At 32.9% G+C, this 20,930-nt stretch overlaps 1 protein-coding gene across 3 annotated transcripts in view; it reads right to left on the bottom strand.

The window, feature by feature from the left end:
• Window positions 1–20,930, bottom strand: part of LOC118197909 (pre-mRNA-splicing regulator WTAP-like) — a 65,110-nt gene that overhangs the window by 36,042 nt on the left and 8,138 nt on the right. For 2 of the 3 annotated variants that reach the window (XM_085827011.1, XM_085827013.1), the window contains exons 2-3: window positions 10,093–10,131; window positions 8,134–8,189 (exon numbers count right to left, since the gene is read on the bottom strand). In XM_085827011.1, the coding sequence (XP_085683137.1) occupies window positions 8,134–8,189; window positions 10,093–10,122 (86 nt within the window). In that variant the 5' untranslated portion in view covers window positions 10,123–10,131. Of the gene's footprint in view, window positions 1–8,133; window positions 8,190–10,092; window positions 10,132–20,930 lie in introns of those variants that run through there. The other variant, XM_085827014.1, reaches the window with a different exon arrangement.

Below are 20,930 nucleotides of genomic sequence, written 5' to 3'. Positions count from 1 at the left end.
GATTACATTTAGGACTATTTGAATTAAGAATAACTGATTTGTTATTTGCATAAACTCAGAACCAGTGCCAGGATTTAGGACCCACAGACTGCATCAGGCGGTAAGATATCGGATAGCACCGGACCTCAATAAAGCTTAAGTATATGCGGGAATTTCTTTATTCAGAACTTAAGCATGTGCAAGAAATAGACATAAATATAATAAATAACTAATACAATTTGGGCTTAATTGTCTCAGTGCGCAATATAAAATTTAACGGAACGACTTGTCGTTAGTCGCCAAGCTCATGATGCATAACCAAATACGTATAGTGAAGGACAGCTAAATTTGATGATGACAGCCACTAGTTTTAAAGGTTTTCTAATATCGCAAAACAAAGGTGAAATTTTCAGCTAACGGATTTTGTAAAGAAATGTGAAGAAGCGCTAACAAGAGAAGATGATATAAAAGAAGTTTTTCATTGTGATGACAATGCTTCTCAATCATCAATCAATTAACCCCTTTGAGCCGGGTAGCGCAAACGCGCGCTTATCGCGGAGGCTGGCAGTGTCTTATGCGAGCGTCTGTCCAGGGCCGGGGGCTTTTTTGCTACTAAGCCTAAATCCATTAAATTTCCGAAGTATCAACGCATTGTTTAATAATGCTCTATAGAGTATTTAAACGGCTTATGCTTTATAGATATTTTTATACTATATACTTGAATTACCTTATTTCTTGTTTAAATGCATATTTTACACATTTTATTTTCATTACTCACCATTTTATGACTTTTAACATTATACATCTGAAAACTAAATATATTACTTAATTCTCTTTTCATATGAAAAATTTGAAAACAGTGATCTACACATAGTCCTACATTACATTCCTTGCACTCGTAATAACTCATTTGCCGTTTTGGAGGATTTTTTTTCTGGGAATGTGAACAAACGAAGCATCATCTTCTCATTTTTCTTATCAGGCCCACCAGTGGCCGAGCGGTAAAGTCACTGAACACTGGTAGTTCGGTCCGAGGTTCGAATCCCGCGAACGGGCTGGCTGCATGGGTGTTTTCGTGGTTTTCCCCATGTGTAACGTGTGTACGAGCCAGTTTCCCTTAGAAAGTCCTCCACGAAGGCATCCCTCCCCTTAGGCAGATAGCCCTAGTGTACTTTGCCATAATTAAATACACCAACACCACCTCATTTTCTTATCAGTCTCTTCTGAGCAAAGTTTTGGAAAATGTCTTTCAGTTAATCTTTCAGAATCAATATCTGAAATATTTTGCATCATTTCTGCTATTTCATGCTCTGTTAAACATTTTCGACGCTTCGAGATTGCAACGGTAAAAACAGAAAGAATTCACGTCTAACAAGACCTAATTATTTTCTAAAAACTGAACTGCAAACCGAAATACCCAACGCTTTAGCGCAAATAAAATTTCTCTACTTAAATAAACAACTACCACGTGCGAATAAAGTGCAATTTAAAGAGACGTCATAAATCATGCCATTCGGAAACATTTATTTCCCCTTTTGTTTATATAATCAAAAACACGTGTATGTGAGTCATGCTTCTCTCATTTCGAGTAGAAGGTCTAATGTACATGTATCTGAAACCATATGGACATACAGTGCCATCTTGTGGTAGATATTATAGTTTTTACAACGTTCCAGGACACTGGCACAAATACGTGACAGTCGGTAGTGAAAGGGAAAATGTTCTGGCATGCCTGCGTGTCGGCCGGAAGGTGAGTGTGTTCGTTGCTGGCACGTAGACGTGACAGTCGGCGCGAAGGGGTTAATGAATGAAGAAATCTGTAGTATGGTTCTAGATCCAGAAAATATCGCTACCGATAGAGACGAAGGTGACAGAGAAGTTACTAAAAACGAGAAAATTTCCATTGTCAAGATATTCGGAATCCTCGAAACAGCAGTTACAGAACTTCAACAATGTAACTAAACAAAAGATTATCTCTGTCTACAGAATTAAAGAGAAAGTATTAGCACAAAAAATGAAGTATAAATTAAAACAACTTGCATTGAAAGAAATGTTTAATAAGGTAAACAAATAAATATTAAGCTTTTTTTTTTTTTTTTTTTTTTTAATTTTGATATCCTTTAGATCATAAATACTTCATTATTTCATCAATCGCAATTTCATATTTTTAATTTTATAATTTCTACATGCCATCTTCTAGATTTAAACTGATAATCTATCAGGAAAAAACCCAAATCCGGAATCGCCGAAGTCCCGAACAGTCTGGATTTCGGACTTTGTACTGTAGTTTCTTTGGTTCAAATTCATGTATGCTATGCTGGCCACAACCTATTTTTTCATTACAGAATACCTTAAAAATTTAGAGTTGTCTTACATGTGAGGCCATCTTATATTCAAGCCACTACTACAATTCGAATAACACAGATATGCCTTCTCACACAAAAAATTTGAAAGAAATATCCCAAATATATAACTTGTATGCATATTTTAATGCCCTCCTTTTTTTTGTATGTGTGAGAGAGAGAACTTCAGTGAAAATCAGAAACTCTATCGATAAAATAATCAAGTTATTCTACAGCTTTCATTATGTGACTCAATAGTCTTAAATGCAGCTGGTTCCATTTTTAGAAACAATATATATATATATATATATATATATATATATAATTTTTCATAATTCTCTTCAACACTGACATACCTCAGTACAACAGTACACATTGGATTTTATTTGCCATACTTTATTTCATTAAGCAAAACTGCTTGCTGCTTGAAAGGATGTATTTCTAATGTGATTTTTTATTACTTATTATAATAGCACTGAAAAGAATAGGATGTACTTACTGCATGATATACCTCTAAATAGCTATTCAAATTATTAGATGAAAATGAATATTAAATACCGTAATTTCCGGAAGAAACGCCGCTGCGTTTACGTGTTTAAAACTTAAATTTTCAGCGGGTGCGGCGTTTCTACCCATGCGGCGTTTAGGTGCACTAAAGATAAAATATTTCCTATGATTCCTCCTCCATTGTACATAGTTTGGATGGCCTTGTCATTGTGCATAGATTGGTGCTGTTCCCACACAAAAGACCACTCAGTTGCTTTTTGCGAACATTATTTTGTTTACGTTCTTTCCCTTGAACGGACCTACATGCCTTATTCACCCTAAACGAGATCTCAGAACAATAACATTCTTCCCCCTTTCAAATCAACATTCTCATCAGTTTGAATAGTCTCTCTCCTCTGCCATTCGATGAATCTTCCAGGACCCATCCTCTTTCCACCCCTGCCTTTTCTGCAATTTTTTTCAAAGGCGGACACGACTCCACCTGCCTCCCAATAAGGAACTCTGACGAATTTCTCCTTCAGCATGAATGGATTTTTCTTGGCATTCTGCCAAATACAGATCCCATCAGTTAGGGTACAAGTACTTGTTGGATAATTTTTAATTAGGGAGCGGAAATTTTTTGAAAATGTCTCTAAACGGCACAGAAGCTATACATTTCTTACCTTTATTTTTGAGTTATGGTTTCATTTCATGCCTTTTTCTTAACTGTTATGTCATATATCAGGACTTAGGTTGAGTTTTTGCATCTATACGGCCCACGACGGTGTCACGCGCAATTTAATCTATTGCGGCGTTTACGCTGATGCGGCGTTTCTGTGTAATTTTAATTTTTTCCCGCCATTTCATCCATTTTTTATCAAAAATTGGGCATTTATTCTGAAAGAAATTAGCACGTTATGTTTTATTCAAAGTTCTGTACATCACTAGCAACTACTTTTCCCCAGCGTTTGGCAGCATACAGAGACTGTGTTGGAAGACAGTTTCATCTTTTGAATCTATCCACATTATCAGTCCAATGTTTGGTTTCTTCATATAATGTGAAATGCTGCCCAGACAGGCCACGTGTCATCAATCAAAACAAGTAATAATCAGAAGCAGCAATGTCTAGTGAATAAAGCAGGAGGGGAAAAACTTCTTATATGAATGTTTCTGAGTAAGTTTTGACTGCCACCCTAACATGTGGATGAGCACTATCATGTAAAATAATTTTGTCATGTCTGGAGTAGTAGTGGGCATAGATTTTCTTTGAGTCTCAGCTCAGTCTCATCAATTGCATTCAGCTGAAAGCCTCAGTAATGGTTTCATTCGGTCTGAGCAACTCAAAATACATAACACCAAACTGACAATTTCTGTCCATGAATATTAGGCTTGGCTGTCAATATTGAAGCATGGACTGGAGGTCCCCATAATTTCTTCTTATCGTACAGGATTCATTTTTTATTACCAGTGAATACATGATGCAAAAAACCCTTTCATTTATGCCTGGCAAGCAGTATTTCACATGTAAAAAATCGGTATTCAAAATTTCTCAGCTATGTTCATATGGAACCCAATTTTCTTCTTTTGAGTCATTCCATATGATTTTAAATGATGTGAAATTGCTTGCCGTGTCACTACTAATGTAAGTGCAAGTTCTACTTATGTTTGGCACAAATCTTCATCCAATAATGCTTCCAATTCAGCAGCTTTGCACATTTTTAATCTTCCACTCCGTTCTTTGTCTTCAACGTCAAATTCAACATTCTTAACTTTTGAAACCACTTATAATAACTTCTTTCACTTAAAGCAGCCTCACCTTATGCAGACTTCTTCAAATTAAAAAAATAAATCAAAAGTTCTCGTAAATAATGCTCATTCGGCTTAAAGCCCGATATTTCTGCACAAAAAAATATGTGATGCTGACATTTCAAGGTTATATCTGTTAGATGTCAGGTTGCAGATGTCTAACCTTATGATATGACGTTTTATATGAGACAATGTTAACTATGACTTACGGAAAGCACTACACATTTTCATGACACAGAAAAATTACATACTTATCACAAACAATAGTTAAATAATTTTGATTACTGAAGCCAACCACATTTTGAGATCCTGTTCTATTGGAAAAAAGTAAGCAAAGAAACTTTTGCCCTTTCTACATGAAAGAATACTCTCTCAACAAAACTGTATCCCTTTATTTAGCTCAATCACATACAGATTTAGAAACTAAGTTGTTATATGGCAGTTTACTAAGTTGCTATCAATTCAACTAACAGACAAATCTACAGGAACATTAACTGTCATCAGAAAGGGTAAAGAAAATGTACTATTTACCCTACAGTTCTTTAGTGATATCACTTATCTAAACCAGATTACCAGATGTCCTACTCTGATGATGTAGTCTTTGCGTCCCAGCCAGTTTGTCATTTTGCTCTGCTATTTGGTAAAATTTTAAAAGAACCGAACATATAAGAAGTAAAAACAGTGCAGCCTCGGGTAAAACAGCAATCTGGCAACTAAAAAGTCCCCTCTGTTACACACATTAATAACAATCTAAATATTTTGTATCAAGATCTAGGTATTCTAAATGTTGTCTATATGTTTTCCCTCAAAATTACAGCACATGGCCTAATGAATTTAGATTTAGATATTAGCTTTTAGTTACTAAATAACTAAAAGCTCATTAGTATGATATGCTCTAAGATCCTCCAGTGTATTTTTGCATCTGAGGTGCTTGAGCAGAAGCTATGGTCCTAACAGATGATCTCTACACATGGAAGGGGTGCACATGGTTTCAGCACGCAGAACATTCTACACCAATTTCTGCAGAATAAAAAGCTCCGCTGCAACCGATCATGACTAGTCGACAGGAAAATGATAAACTGTAGCATTACTTAGTTTTCCGTTTCAGGTGTGTGCACACTGCATACTTACCCTGCATAACCTCTCATTGTATGGAGGATCCCGTCTCCGGCAACTGTCGATCCATGTTTTTGTGAAGGTAGTATGGTGCAGAAGGTGCTTTCTTGAGCATTGCTCTCGGTACATTCCCCGTGTTAGGCATCCAACGCCACCTGCTTGGCAGCATAAATCAGACGCATATCCAAATAATCCTCATTCGTGTAATCTGACATCTTGTTTCCAAATGAAGATTAAAGCTCTGCAATGCCCACTAATGAGTACTTGCTCACAGCTTTTATTTCCCCACATGCATGGGAAATTTGCATATAAGAAGGTTTCTTCTTGTCGATTGCAGTGCTCCTAATCCTTCTATTTGTTTAACCTCTCTCTTCATTATGCTCACTGTCTGCTCTACGTCTACCTTTGTGATGTTCTATGTTAATTTTTCATCTTGATGCCTATTATCATGCCTCTGAATTTGTTGAATTCGACAATACTCTGTATATATAGTGGAACTTTAATTCTTTGCCAATCTTGGGGTTTTTCACATGATCAGTGACAATTTTCTGCTCTCACTATGAACACTACTTGTGGGTAATCCATACAATATCACACACACACACAGGCCGATGAATTAGACACCTTTGAGATTTTCATTTGAAAGCGTGCTACGTATGAAGAATGCAAGTTTTATTTATGAAGTGGGTTACCCGTGCTTAAATTGCTAGTTTAAGTAAGGTGTAAAAGTGCTTTTCACGATGAATGAAGTAAAATGGGGAAAATGACAGATCTTTCACCATTTAAACAAGGGCTTATTGTTGGTGCCCGTTTAGCAAGGGCCTCGATTTCGAAGACAGCAAATCTCACTGGATTCTCAAAAGCAGCCATATCCAAGATTTTCGGAAGTTGGAATCAGGACCCACAGACCTTTTCTAGAAGATGTAACTGCAGTTTGAGCACGGTTTTCTATGAGAGTGATCAGTGCATCTCCAACGAACTGTACGGCAGAACAGAGACTCTACTGTGCTTCAACTGACACAGACCATCAACCATGGCTCTTCCCAACAGATTTCAGCTTGAACAATGAATGGACAGAGAAATGCAGAAGATAAGAATGTATAGTCGGGTGCCTGTGAGATGACCACTCATTTCTGCCTAACATGAAAGAATTTGTTTGCAGTGGAGTCGGAAAAGAAGACACTGGACATCTGAGGATTAGAAACAGGTAATGTGGTGGGATGAATCACGCTACACTTTATTTTGACCTTGCCTTATTCGCACTGTGTAAGGGTCTGGTGAGTGTATCATGATATGGAGTATGTTCTGCTGAAATGGAAGTGGTGCCCTGGTATTCCTCGAAGTAAATAAACAGCCATGAGATATCTAGATATACTGGCTCTAAGTGCACCCTGCAATGTTGGATTTTTCCCCTGATGGTGACAGATACTCCAGCGACGACAATACAACTATACATCGTGACATAAGTGTTCAAAATTGGTTCGCTGAAGTCTCCAACACCTTCTCTGACCACCGCATAGCCTGGATCTTAGTCCCACAGAAAATGTGTGGGATATGGTGGAAAGATGCATCCGACAGCACTCTCCTTTTCCATCTATTTTACAAGATCTAAAAAGTTGCATAGCCAATGCATGGTATTCTCTGGACGTAAATGCACTGCAGAAGCATGTAGACTCGATGCCCAAACGAGTGCAGAACAGTTATCTGCACAAAAAGTTGTCCAATAAAATATAGATCTTGGGTTTCTAATTCATTGGAAAGTGTATGTAGTATAAAAAAATGGATTATATATATATATATATATATATATATATATATATATAAATAATAATAAAAAAAAGATTCGAATGGAACATTCATCATGTTATAGTTCCTTGTTTACTAGTATGTAGAGTTAAAATATAATATTTAAACTAAATACAGAATAAGCCTACCCACTAAATTCATATCCAATGGCACTTTATGTTAAAATTTAATGTAAAAATGCAGGGCGCATGCAAATTTTGAAAATGCCTAATAAATCAGATTCCATAATTACTGAACACAGATGGTAATTTGAATAGAAAATCTTTTTTTGATCAGTTTTATTTGACACAGCAATTATTCTTTAAAACAATATTTTATCCTTTTAGTTTAAATATTGTGAGAAAATAATCATATTTTACAGTATAATACAGACTACTTTAAACTTTAGACTTGTTGGTACTTAATTTTACTGTTTAATGTCAGTATGCACACAGACCATGCTAAAACGTATTTTCTGCTATATAACAAAAGCATATTATGGATGATGTTAAAGCTTGTTTAGGAAACTGAATTGTAATTTTCTTTAATTACAATTCTTCATACTTTCTGATCTTCTACAATTACAAATTTAAAGAAAAGCTCCTCAAAATTAGCTTACCACTTCTGAAAATCTTCTTTGGTCATTTTCTCCAACTCTTCTCGGGCAATACGAACCTTCAACAAAAAATAATGATGCTTAAAATATTAAACAAAAAGAATGAAAACAAAGATTGTACCAAAAACATTGCTACAGTCAAAAGTCGTTAATTCGGACACCCATAATCCGGAATGATCTATAATCCGGACCTCAAAGCTAAAATCTTAAACCTTTCTGCGCATGTGCCACATTGACGCATGCGCATAGGCGTTTTACTCGTACGCCCAAGACATCTACGACTGCGCATATGCGTCTGCGCAAGTGCAGAATACGTTTTTGCGTGCGCCTTTAATGTATAAAGGACGGTATAAGCTAAAATTATCTAATTATCTATTTCAGTTAATGTTGGTGATTACGTTGTTCCTTAATCTTCGAATTGGATCCGGCTTATTATTTTTTGCAGACTGTAAGAGCAATTTTCTAAAAGTAAGCTTGAACTTTCGATTATGTCAAATAGAATTTCCGATGCTGGAGCTCCCAAAGGATCTAGAAAACGAAAGTATGTTTCGATGTCCATCAAACAAAAAACGAATTGCTACAAAAAATGGATAAAGGCATATTCTTTGTTTATCTAAGTTCCGAAATCTGTTTATCAATTTCACACTGCTCTGTGCAGGGGGGGGGGTCGCGGCATGCAATGAACTGGAAGTTGATTTGTCAACACTATCGTTATCTTCAGGGCAGATGTTTTTATTTTATTCGGCTTATAATTCCTTACTAAATGTAGTATTTAATTTCGATGTACTCCGTCTTTGATATGATTTAAATCAAATCCCTCGTCATAATAAATATCACGAATACAAATCAAATAGTTTTCTGGTTGCAATTTTCTAATTTCGGCTATGCGTAAGGTATGCTTTACGCATCCACGCATTGAAAGAAATTTGTAATAAAGTAAACAAATAAATATTACGTTTTTTTTTTTTTTTTTTTTTTTTTTTTTTTGTAAATTTTGATACCCTTTAGATCATAATTGCTCTTTATTTCATAAATTACGGTTTCATATTTTTAATTTTATAATTTCTGCATGCCATCTTACCAGATTTAAACTGATGATCTATAATCCGGAAAAATCGATAATCCGGAATCGCCGAAGTCCCGACGAGTCCGGATTAAAGACTTTTGACTGTATACTCCTAATCCTGCAATGAGGCACGAGCATTTGCAAACTACAAAAAAATACTGGAAAATAGAAATCAGCTTTCAATCATACCTTTCTACACACAAGAAATACATACCTAACCTTCAGGTTCAATAAATTTGCACAATATGCATACTGCTATGATATCAAATTTCAGCAACATTTCTAAATAAACTATACTATACAGCAACTATAAACTCTTTCTTCATTTTCAATGAAAGATAATTTAAATTTTCTCATTCTGTTTAGGACATGCAAAACTGATCTCGTAATGTCTTTATAAATGTTCCTTTACCTGTTTCATTAATTTCAAGCACAGATGAATTGCATTTATATTCATATACTAGAACAATTCTACAGGTCTCTTGATATTGTGAAGGAGTGATAGTATAGCTAAACCCAAGAATTCAACAGGACATTAAAACCAAAATATACTGTTGAGGTGTAAACAGATTCGAATCTGCCGTCCCAGTAACAGATTCAGAATGTATCAAATTAAACCACTGAATATAGGTTTAAAAATGCACAGCCTATATTATTTTTTCAGCAATTTAAAGTACATGAAAACACTATAAATTTTTTAAAATTTATTTTGTCAATAAAACTACATCTATAAACTACTAAGAAACATATTAAAATTACTTTCATGCAGAAATATGTTAATGTAATCATAACAAATTAGCTAAAAAAATCTGAATCCCATGTATACCTTTAAGAATTTAAATTAAACCCAGTAAAATAGTAAATATGAAAATGAATTTAAACCTACAATAACTTACCCGTGTTATTGTTGGCTTTTTAGCCGCCATGCTTAGAAACTAAAAAAGAAATGAACATTCAATTAATAAAATTTAATTCACATTACTTTATAATAGAAGCAACAACACAAGTAGACTAATAAATAGGAGAGGCATAAAAAGCAAATGCAGTAGAATCCCTCTATAACAAAATTTTAGGAGCTGAAAATTTGGTTCCCTTTCCAACCTGATAAAAAAAAAGGTCATTTCGCAAAAAAATAGTGTAAAAAATTGATGAATCATAAAAAATGACCGATTAGCTTTATTACATCTCCCAAAAGAAGCGAATAAGATTTATTTAATAAAATCACATTAAAGGTTAATTGCAATTTAATTAAGCATAATTACTAAATTTCTTTCCATCTTTTTTCAGTTTTACCATATTTTAATAATTTTAGGAGATAGTGAGCATTAAAGTCATGGTTTGGACCCTTCCTTCGAATTACACATCTCCACCTAGAAATCTTTCCACCAAGAAATTTATAATTATGAACAATAATTTTATCCACGCAAATATAAAAACATTTAAAACGAACTTACAAAAAAATACCTCCAAATACAAAAATAATTGCATAATGCAGAGTACTGGAAAATTTCATTTGTATTTTTATCCGTAAATTATAAGACCTCACCATTTTCTAACACTCTTTCTTAACACTCAAAACTTATAATTATCTGTTATTTTTTGAGAAACTGAAAAGTTGTAAAAAAATGACACATTAACTAAAATTTAATTTATTTGATTTGTAACAAACACAGAGAATATAAGTCAAATTTTTATAAAATCATTACTTTTCTAACAAACAAGACTGCAAGAAAAATTGCATTATTTTGAAAATATCTTTCTGAAATCTATCATCTGATTTGTTACAATTTCTTCTAGCTCCATTTTAAAAACTGAGGATCATCTACTTTCTACAGGTGTGTATAAAATGGTCAGTACTGATTATCTAAGCATTATAGGGTGATAATGATGATCAAGGGATAACGGCAATTAATTAGCACACTCAAGATCCCACTGATTACAATATACAGTCAAAAGTCGTTAATCCGGACTCGTCGGGACTTCGGCGATTCCAGATTATCGATTTTTCCGGATTATAGATCATCAGTTTAAATCTCATAAGATGGCATGCAGAAATTCTAAAATTAAAAATATGAAACCGTAATTTATGAAATAAAGAACAATTATGATCTAAAGGGTATCAAAATTTGCAAAAAGAAAAAGCTCAATATTTATTTGTTTACTTTATTAAACATTTCTTTCAATGTAAGTTGTTTAAGTTTTGCTTCGTTTCATGTGATAATACTTTCTCTTTAATTCTATTAAACAGACATAATTTCTTGTTCAGTTACAAAGTTCCACTGTTCAAGTCCTATAATTGCTGTGTCGAGAACACGGACTAATTTGTCAATCGAAATTTTTTCAATAACCTCTCTCACTTTTCTTCGCTATCGGAAGCGAATTATAATGACGAGAAACTTGTTTTAAATCATATCAAAGACGGAGCATATCGAGATGAAATACTACATTTGGTAAGGAATTATAAGCCAAATAAAATAAAAACATCTGCACTGAAGATAAGGATAGTGCTGACAGATCAACTTCCAATTCATTACTCACCCGCCGCGGCGTTCCCCCCCCCCGCGAGCAGCGTGAAATTGATAAACAGATTTCGGATTTCAAAACATACTTTCGCTTTAGATCCTTTACATATTAAGAAATATATATCGGAAATTCAATTTGATATAATCGAAAGTTTAAGCTTACTTTTATAAAATTGCTCTTACAGTCTGCAAAAAATAATAAGCCGGATCCAATTCGAAAATTAAGGAACAACACAATCATCAACATTAACTGAAATAGATAATTAGATAATTTTAGCTTATACGTCCATCATACATAAAACGCGCACGCGAAAACGTATTCTGCACTTGCGCAGACTCATATGCGCAGTCGTAAAAGGTCTTACGTGCACGCGTAAACGCCTATGCGCATGTGTCAACGCGGCGCATGCGCAGAAAGTTTTTAGTTTTGAGGTCCGAATTAACGACTTTTGACTGTATATATATAAGTGTGTGTGTTAAATGCTTGGGATTTAGTACAGCCACTAAAACACAAATTTTGTGCAATTTTGATGTATTTTTTTTTAGCTTGTTTACATCCATTTGAGTGCAAAATTATGAGAATTTGCACATGTCAAATTTCTGAACAAATAGGCAGATTTTAATGCACAATCGCTTTCAATGTGCAGTTTTAATGCATAGATTTTTTTAAATCTTCAGTTGGAGTTCGATCACAGAAATTTCTATCAAATATTCTTTTTCTTCATGAGGTTAACATTTCAGGTACATTTGAACCAAATGGATTTCTAAACCATTTTGCTTTTTCATAATCCTATGGAAAATACATGCTGGAATTATTTATCAATGAAAAATACTGATTTTTAATGTCAGATGCCAAATTTTCAAATTATTTTTTGTTCGAAAACTTTCTAAAAGCTTAAAATATTATTATACAATTCTTTGATTACTTTTTATCATTGTATTTGTTTTATCGCTAATGGTAAACTAATTAACACTTTGTCCCCACATTTAACTTTCCAAAAATATCAGCTAAATATGCTAACCATAATTCAATGAAAATTTGAATTTATAATCGAAGCTTAAAAAGACAATTTAAAACTTTGTGTTTGGGTAACCAACCATCTTACTTTGGAATGTAACGAAAATGTTTCATGTTCACTGCCCATCTTTTGGCATAAATCATAAAATTTCTTGAATTTAAAGCTAGGATTTTGATAAAATTAACAATTTTCACAGCTTGACTCAAAGCGATTTTCAGGTTTTTCAAAACTTCATGATAAATGAAGCAATGAGTAAATTTAGTTTCAGGTGCAACTTTCTTGAGAAATCTCTCCAAAATGTTTTCCTGTTAAAGTCCGAACTCTGTCACTGCATACGGCAATGCACTTATGCCATGGAATATCATTCTCAGACATAAAATTGTCAAGTACTTTGATAGAGCAACTGCAAGTGAAAATTTCACTTGCAGTTGGCTCTATCATGTAGAGATACATAAAACAAATACTCTTCAGCTATTCGTTTATCTTCTTCGAAAAACATTTAAAGTAATAATTCAACAATGTTCGTTATATCAGTACTTTCATCCAACTGCAATGCGAAATACTCACTATGTTTTATTTTTTGAATAAGTGTCTCTTTTATGGAATTTATCATTTTATGAAAAAATTTGTAACTGAACAAGAAATTATATCTGTTTAATAGAATTAAAGAGAAAGTATTATTACATGAAACGAAGCAAAACTTAAACAACTTACATTGAAAGAAATGTTTAATAAAGTAAACAAATAAATATTAAGCTTTTTCTTTTTGCAAATTTTGATACCCTTTAGATCATAATTGTTCTTTATTTCATAAATTACAGTTTCATATTTTTAATTTTAGAATTTCTGCATGCCATCTTATGAGATTTAAACTGATGATCTATAATCCGGAAAAATCGATAATCTGGAATCGCCGAAGTCCCGACGAGTCTGGATTAACGACTTTTGACTGTATTAAACTTTTTTTTGTTAATTTTGATACCCTTTAGATCATAATTGCTCTTTATTTCATAAATTACAGTTTCATATTTTTAATTGTATAATTTCTTCATGCCATGTTACCAGATTTAAATTGATGATCTATAATCCTGAAAAACCCCTAATCCGGAATTGCCGAAGTCCTGACGAGTCCGGTTTACGGACTTTGTACTGTATAAGGTTTTCTTCGTTAGTGTAGTCTTGCCCAGCCAAAGAATTTGTATTGTTAAGAAGGAAAGCTTCGCAGCAGCAGCAGGAATGGTTCCCTCCGAACGAAAAGGGACACAACTGCGCATGCGTGAAATATCTGTCGCCAAAAAGCGCCAAAGCTCGAAGCTGATTTCGAAGTTCAAACAGGTTCGACGGTTACGTTTATCAAGAGTTTAAAGCTGTGTGACTCCATTTTCCCCCCTACATATTGACAGATATAAAATCAGACATCAAACTGTGATATGGGTAATACAAGTTCAACTAATAAAGCAAAAAAGCACGAAAATTCGAGTTTAAATTATCGCGAAAAGTCAAAAAACGATTCATCTTAACCCATGTTCCTCAATTTCCTGTATATGTGGCGGAGGTGAAAAATCTCGGCCAGGTACATCACAAAGGGGGAAATTCTCGCCAAATCCCTTGGCGAATTGTCCCTCTTCTTTCTAGCAGCGTAGAAGACAAACTGGTTTACATTACGTCTATGGAGCCTTTCCTTCTTTACATAAACTTTCTTTGGCCCAGCCTTAGCAATTCTTAGGCTTACTAGGTAACTAGCTTCCAAAGTTTTAGTGTATCATTTGATAATGGTATATTATTAAGTTCACTGAGCCACTGTTTCATTCAAAAATTTTAAAACAATATCTTTAGTTGTTGGTAATATAAGGTTTTCTCTATTAGCATAGTCTGCCTAGTCTTGGCAATTCTTAGGCTTACTAGCTAACTAGCATCCAAAGGTTTTTTCCTTCAAGTAACAAAACCTTTCATTACTCGTTTACTATCTTTTGAACTCTGATAATTTCCTCTTAAAATATTCTTAAGATTTATCCTTTAAACTGTCTTGTTTAGATTCAAGATATATTTCAGAAAAGATGGTGTCATACTTTGATTGGATAATATTTCAGAGCAATCAACATATCAAGATTGAGGATTCACTTCACCTCCATTCAAATTAAATGCAAATGATAAATAATTTTCATTATATTTTCTATAAACAATTTTTCTTTTCTTTTCAAAATTCTTAGTGTTAGATTGTCTTGGATCCATTACCTGTGAATCATCTTATTTCCACTTGGTCAACCCTAGCCATTCTTCCATTTTCAAAATCTAGGTTTGTTTATTTTTTCACAAATATTTAAATGCACAATATATTATGAGTTCTTGAAGAAAAAGCAACAAGAAGACAAAATACTTGCTGTTAGTGAAAGCAAATCAATGTATAAAAATTATTCTAATTGAAAATAGAGCAATACGAGCCTGGAAACAGTGGCAATATATACTTTAAGGTTCCAATAAGCCATTAAAGTACCAGAGGTTATTTTGTATTATTTTAAGTCTCATTAGATGCAAAGAATAAGTTTTACTTGAATTTTTACATATTTGTATTTTATCTTGTGACCACAGTGAGTATTAATGAAAGGCAATAAGTTACTTTAATATGCAGAGATCATTTTTAAAGGTAAGCAGTTAGTTATAAGTAATTAAATTAGGTAGTTTGACAACTTTAAACATTATGGATTTACATGGCCACTATTAAATTTTATTTTTTTAACAATATCTGTTAAAAATGGTTTATTAAAATAAAAATCTAATAAAATTTCACAGTTTAAAATACACGCAATTTATGACGTTGATTCTTAAATGATATAAAGATAATTACACATTAAAAGCTACAAAACAACACTCAACAAAATATTTATCCGTCACTTTAATTTGAAACCTTCCCAAACATTTTAGCTAGTTTATATCGATTTCCTTCTCTTTAAGCATCTTTTCTAACAATTAGAGATTTGTCTCAATATGCAAACTAATGCATTCGCTAGTTTCTGTGTGATTTAACTCCTAACTTGTCAACCTCATAGGTACCACAATGTACCTATGAGAGTTTATTTGATCTCGTAAAAGTTAAATAGTCCAAAAAAACCGACAGATGTGAAGCATATTATTGCTATATCTGAAAGTAACTACAATACCAGACAAAGGTTTAAATAAGCCTCTTATTTAAAAGAACTTAGAACATAAAGGCATGTTCTGACGTTAACAAAACCAATTACAGCTTACGGTGACATAATTAAACAGGAACAGTCAAATTCAAACTAAAAATGTGAGCAGTGGTCAAAGATTATACAATTTCATTTTAATTTAATCTGGCTCAGAAATTCTATCATGTGAGGAAATAGAAATGGGAAATTATAGTAAAGGATAAAATCATAAACAATTAGGTAATTTACATAATAATAACTGCACATATCTTTGAAGAATAATTTTCTTTGAATATTCAATTTCTTTTTTCAATACGTTTCCTTTTCATTTCAGAATTTTTGGATTTAATTAAGGATTTCTGTTATTCTAAAAATCACTAAATGCATTTAGAAAGTATAGAAAAAGTGGCTAATTTTATTTTTTTAGTAATAGAACATTTAGAAGAAATATAAAATATATTTATGGTAAAGGCCAGTTACAGAGCTGATGTGGCAGAATTTTTTAGACTTTAGTGACACATCGAACAACAAAATCTAGAAATGGCAAAACTTTTAGAATTTAGAGCAGGCACTGGAAGCAGAATTTAGAAAGGCACTAGGCAGCAGAATTTAGGATCCACAGAGATTGCATCAGGTGGAAAAATGCCAAGTGCCAGCTATATATATGTTCATATTAGATGAATCTTTTAAATGGAATATGTATGTTCATATTAGATGAATCTTTTAAATTGTATGTTTTCAATTTCTATATTAATAAAAAATCCCTTTCTATAATGCCTGCCTAAGTGATAAGATTAGAAGCATTTTTTACATTTGTATTTGATATTTGAGTCTAGTGAAAAGTAGAGAAAATAAAGGGAAGATAAACATGTTAAGATTCCAGTATCGGAAGTAAAACATTAAAATATTATGTTTTCATTGTTCTTCCAGACATTCTCCAAAAAGTAAGAAATTCATTGCAAACTTTCTGTAAAATACATCCATTATGTGTTGATACCATGGAGACATTTTTCATTTTGTCACATATTTCTCGAATCTTGTAGAATCGTGGGCCTATAAATCTTGCCTTCAAATCCTTCTAAACCTTCCAAGCTCCAATGTCTAAAATCCTAATGAAAAATTATCCCTACCAATTCTTTAACAGTAAAAAGCCAGAAATATTTTTGGAAAAAAAGGGGAGAAGTGTAAAATTAATTTTACAGAGAAAACTGGTGCATATTCTGAGAATTTTCTATACAGACTGATCGGTACCGTAAAAAATTGCAGAGAAAACGCATGAGCAAGAGCACCCATTTAACAGCACGCGAAATCTAGCATATGTGCTGGTTTCAGATTGTGTAAGTTTATATTTCTTAAGACACCATTGAAATACTAGTTTAATTAAATCCTTTTTTGATATCTTATGGATTTAACAATTTGGGAATTGTCCATGATGAAAAGTCGGCAATAGAATTTTGTGGAAAGTGCAGAATCACTCATTGCTGACGTGTTTTTAAGAACTGCACGTACTCGGTATCCATGTGCACATCGACCAATTTTCACTTAAAAAGTAAAATAAAATTGACAAAAATCTAATTGTTTTTACCCTTGTAAAAAGCAGCAAACAAATAAGTGAGCGCTTCTGCACTTCCGAATTCCGATTCTGAATATTTTCAAAGAAAAGGCATCATTCATTATAGAAAATTATGTTTGAACAACCAACGAGATGAAATTATGCTTTAGCTATAAGTTGGTAGCGAAATAGCGATGCAGGCATCCATTCAGTTATGTTTAGCAATTTTTATATAAATTATAATAATGATCTGAAATAGTTATTTACTCTTATGCTTCCATTCAGTCATGTTTAGCCTTTTTCATATAAATTAAAATAATAAAAAAGTATTACGAGGCGTATTTGGAAACTAAGTACCGTTTTGAAAAATAAAAAATAGTAAAACAATTTTTTCGAATCCAATTTAATTTTTACATGAAAATACATGTCTTATTCAACATAGTTTCTGCCAATGATCAAACACTTGTCATATCGGGTGACCAGTTTTTGTATACCATTGTCAAAGAAACTTCCCGCCAGTTTCGATAACCACGACTCCACAGCATTTTTCATGTCATTGTCAGATCCAAAGCTCCAATTTCGAACAAAACAGTACGTGAAATTTCTGGAAATGCCTCTGAAAGAGTTGTCATTGTGAAGCGTCTGTTCTCATGAATTGCTTCATCAACTTTCCTTACCAAATCATCGGTGACAACAGAAGGCCGACCACTCCGAGCCTCGGCGTGGACATTTGTTCGACCTGCATTAAACATTCTTACCCACTTTCTCACCATTCCATCACTTATCTTGTATTCACTGTAAACTTCTGTCACTTGACAATAAATTTCGGCCGGTTTAACATTCCTCACATTCAAAAATTTAATCATGGCATGAATCTCACAGTCAGCGGAAGAACTAATTGTCTTAACATTTTGAATGTGCACAGCAAACTGAAAACACAACATAGAGCAACCAAAATGGCGACAACTGAAAGTCAGTGAACGAGAAAAACTAGTGCGCATGCACGGGACGCCTACCACAGCACTGCGACGGCGCTAGAATGAAACGGTACTTAGTTTCCAAATACGCTACGTATATGAAATTAACCTTTCATCTAAATTAAAACATCAATCTTAGATAGTTATTTACTATTATACTTCCTTTCTTGCCGCAATTATTTTTGGCAGCATTGGCATTAACAATAGTTTGGCGATTTTTTACGGCCCTTGAAACCGAATAGTACCGACTGATCTTAAAATCACCAAATTTAGAACCGTTTAATAAAAGAATTCATATCTCCAAAAGCGAAAAGTTATTTAAAAGCTTTTCATTAGAAAAATGGCAGTCGTAAAAACAGACAGAAATTTCAGATGTTTAAATTTAAGGACTTTCTGCTGAGTTTGGCCAAAATTAAGAACTTTTAAGGACCAAAAATCGATTCAAGAAAATCTAAGGGCTTTTAAGGACCGTACGAACCCTGTGATAATTAACAGAAGATTATTCGTAAGATTTTAAACCAGTATATAATATATAAACTGGTGCCCTTATTGTACCACACCAATAAATGGCAGCACTAGTCATCTCCTTTTCTGCTCTGTGAGATGACAGAATATACTCATATTATAATAGTTTTTGACATAATAAATTTTTATGATTAATTTACAAGTTATTTATCATTCAATATTATGTTCATGGGGCGATGGGAAGTTTACTGGCCATGTACTAAAAGTTACAAGTATATTTGTATTTGTTTCTTTTTATTCTTTGTTTACTCCATTCTAGTTTCTCGTTCATCTCCGTTTAGCTAAAATTTTAATTTCAGAACCTGGAAAAAGACTCATCAAATCCAAATTGTTGCCTGGCATTAAAACATTACACAATTGTAGGGGTTAACTGTGGCATGTTAGCCCTGAAAGATAAATATTAAATTTAAACCAATTTCAAAAGCTTTTTATGCATATTTTACATATACTCAGCTGGGTTGCATTACCAAAGTGCATAAAAACATAAATTTTATTTTTTAAATTTTAAAAGTTTTTGTCTTCAGACTTGCATAACTATATTCAAGCACCCATCTCTATTGACGCGCATCAAAATCAATTTTAAAAACAAGAATTAACAAATGGCAGCTATCTCGAAAAAAAATGTCTTGGAGGGGCACCACTATAAAATATATACCGCCTCCCAAAATTCAGGATGTCGCTCTAGATTTTTTTAAAGTCTCAATTGTGTTCTTATGGTCCATAAGTTTCATTCATGCAAAGTTTTACAACTTAAATTATTTCATATACCTCATATATATATTCATAACTCTACTTTTAAAACCAACTTGTCTAATTATATTTTGCACAATTACAGCACTTCTGCCAATGGATTTGAGAAGTTTCTGCAGCAAGTTTGACTGTACATACTTTAGGATCAATCTTGATATCTTCTAAAAATTTACTTTTGGCAACATCACTTAGAATACCTTTCCTTCCACTTTTATTTTCAATCAGTCCATCACTTTTAAACTTTCCAATCATTTTCTGAACACACATGCAACATCTACCAATAATTTTAACTATTTCCTGATAAGATTTTCCTTTTCTATATAATATTAGTGCGAATTCATTTACGTCAATACTGGTTCCTCTTCGGGAAGCCATTTTCTATTTAAAAATGTGGCTTTTAGTTCATATAACAAACTTCATCAAAAAAAATGAAAAGGTTTACGATCAGATTAAGCAAGATTGATTAAAACAGAAGCCATATAGAAAACATGTAGTGGTAGTTAAACATATTTTTCATTGCATTCTCAATTTTTTTAGGCATAAGTCTTCATGTTTGTTTAAGATGCTTCTGAATTTTTTCATTTTACGATATTTTTGTCGATTATTCTTTATTTTTATTTTAAATAAAATCAATTGTTATGTGTAAAAAAAAAAATCCTCTTACTGCTAATGTGTTATTTATATTGAAAGTTAGATTTATGAAGCAAAAGTAAGGTGTATTCTTAATTGTTTGAGGTCACTGTTAATCAGTCAACAGCATATATCTGTACATACTACATAAAGTTGCTTTAAAAATCACTCATTATCACTTATAACTGCATGCTTTAGAAATACAAATGCAGCTTTAAAGTTAAATTATGAGAAAATACCATATAAGTCAGACTATATAACAGTTAGATATGAAAATTTTGATCAAATCAAGAAAAAAAAAACTTTTACATTTTATATATTAAAAATTAAATCCTGTGCCACAAAAATCACTACATTAAATCATTTTTAAATTGCTGTACGAAAGCCTACTTTTTATTTTAATCTTATACCAATGACCTAGCACCTTCTTTTGCAATTTCTGTTAATTCTAATCAAAACTAGAAATTCATTGGACATGCAGAAAATGTTAGCTATCCAGCCCAGATGCCAAATATTCAACAAAATTAAATACGGTTATCTGGCATACCCATATCCAATTCAGGATAAACATATGCAAAAATCACTTAAAAAG

Source organism: Stegodyphus dumicola, chromosome 11 (assembly GCF_044657685.1).
Source record: "Stegodyphus dumicola isolate Sdum_Otavi_A_Nest chromosome 11, ASM4465768v1".
In the NCBI taxonomy this organism is placed as follows: Eukaryota; Metazoa; Arthropoda; class Arachnida; order Araneae; family Eresidae; genus Stegodyphus; species Stegodyphus dumicola.
This window is presented reverse-complemented; position numbering and strand designations above follow the sequence as displayed.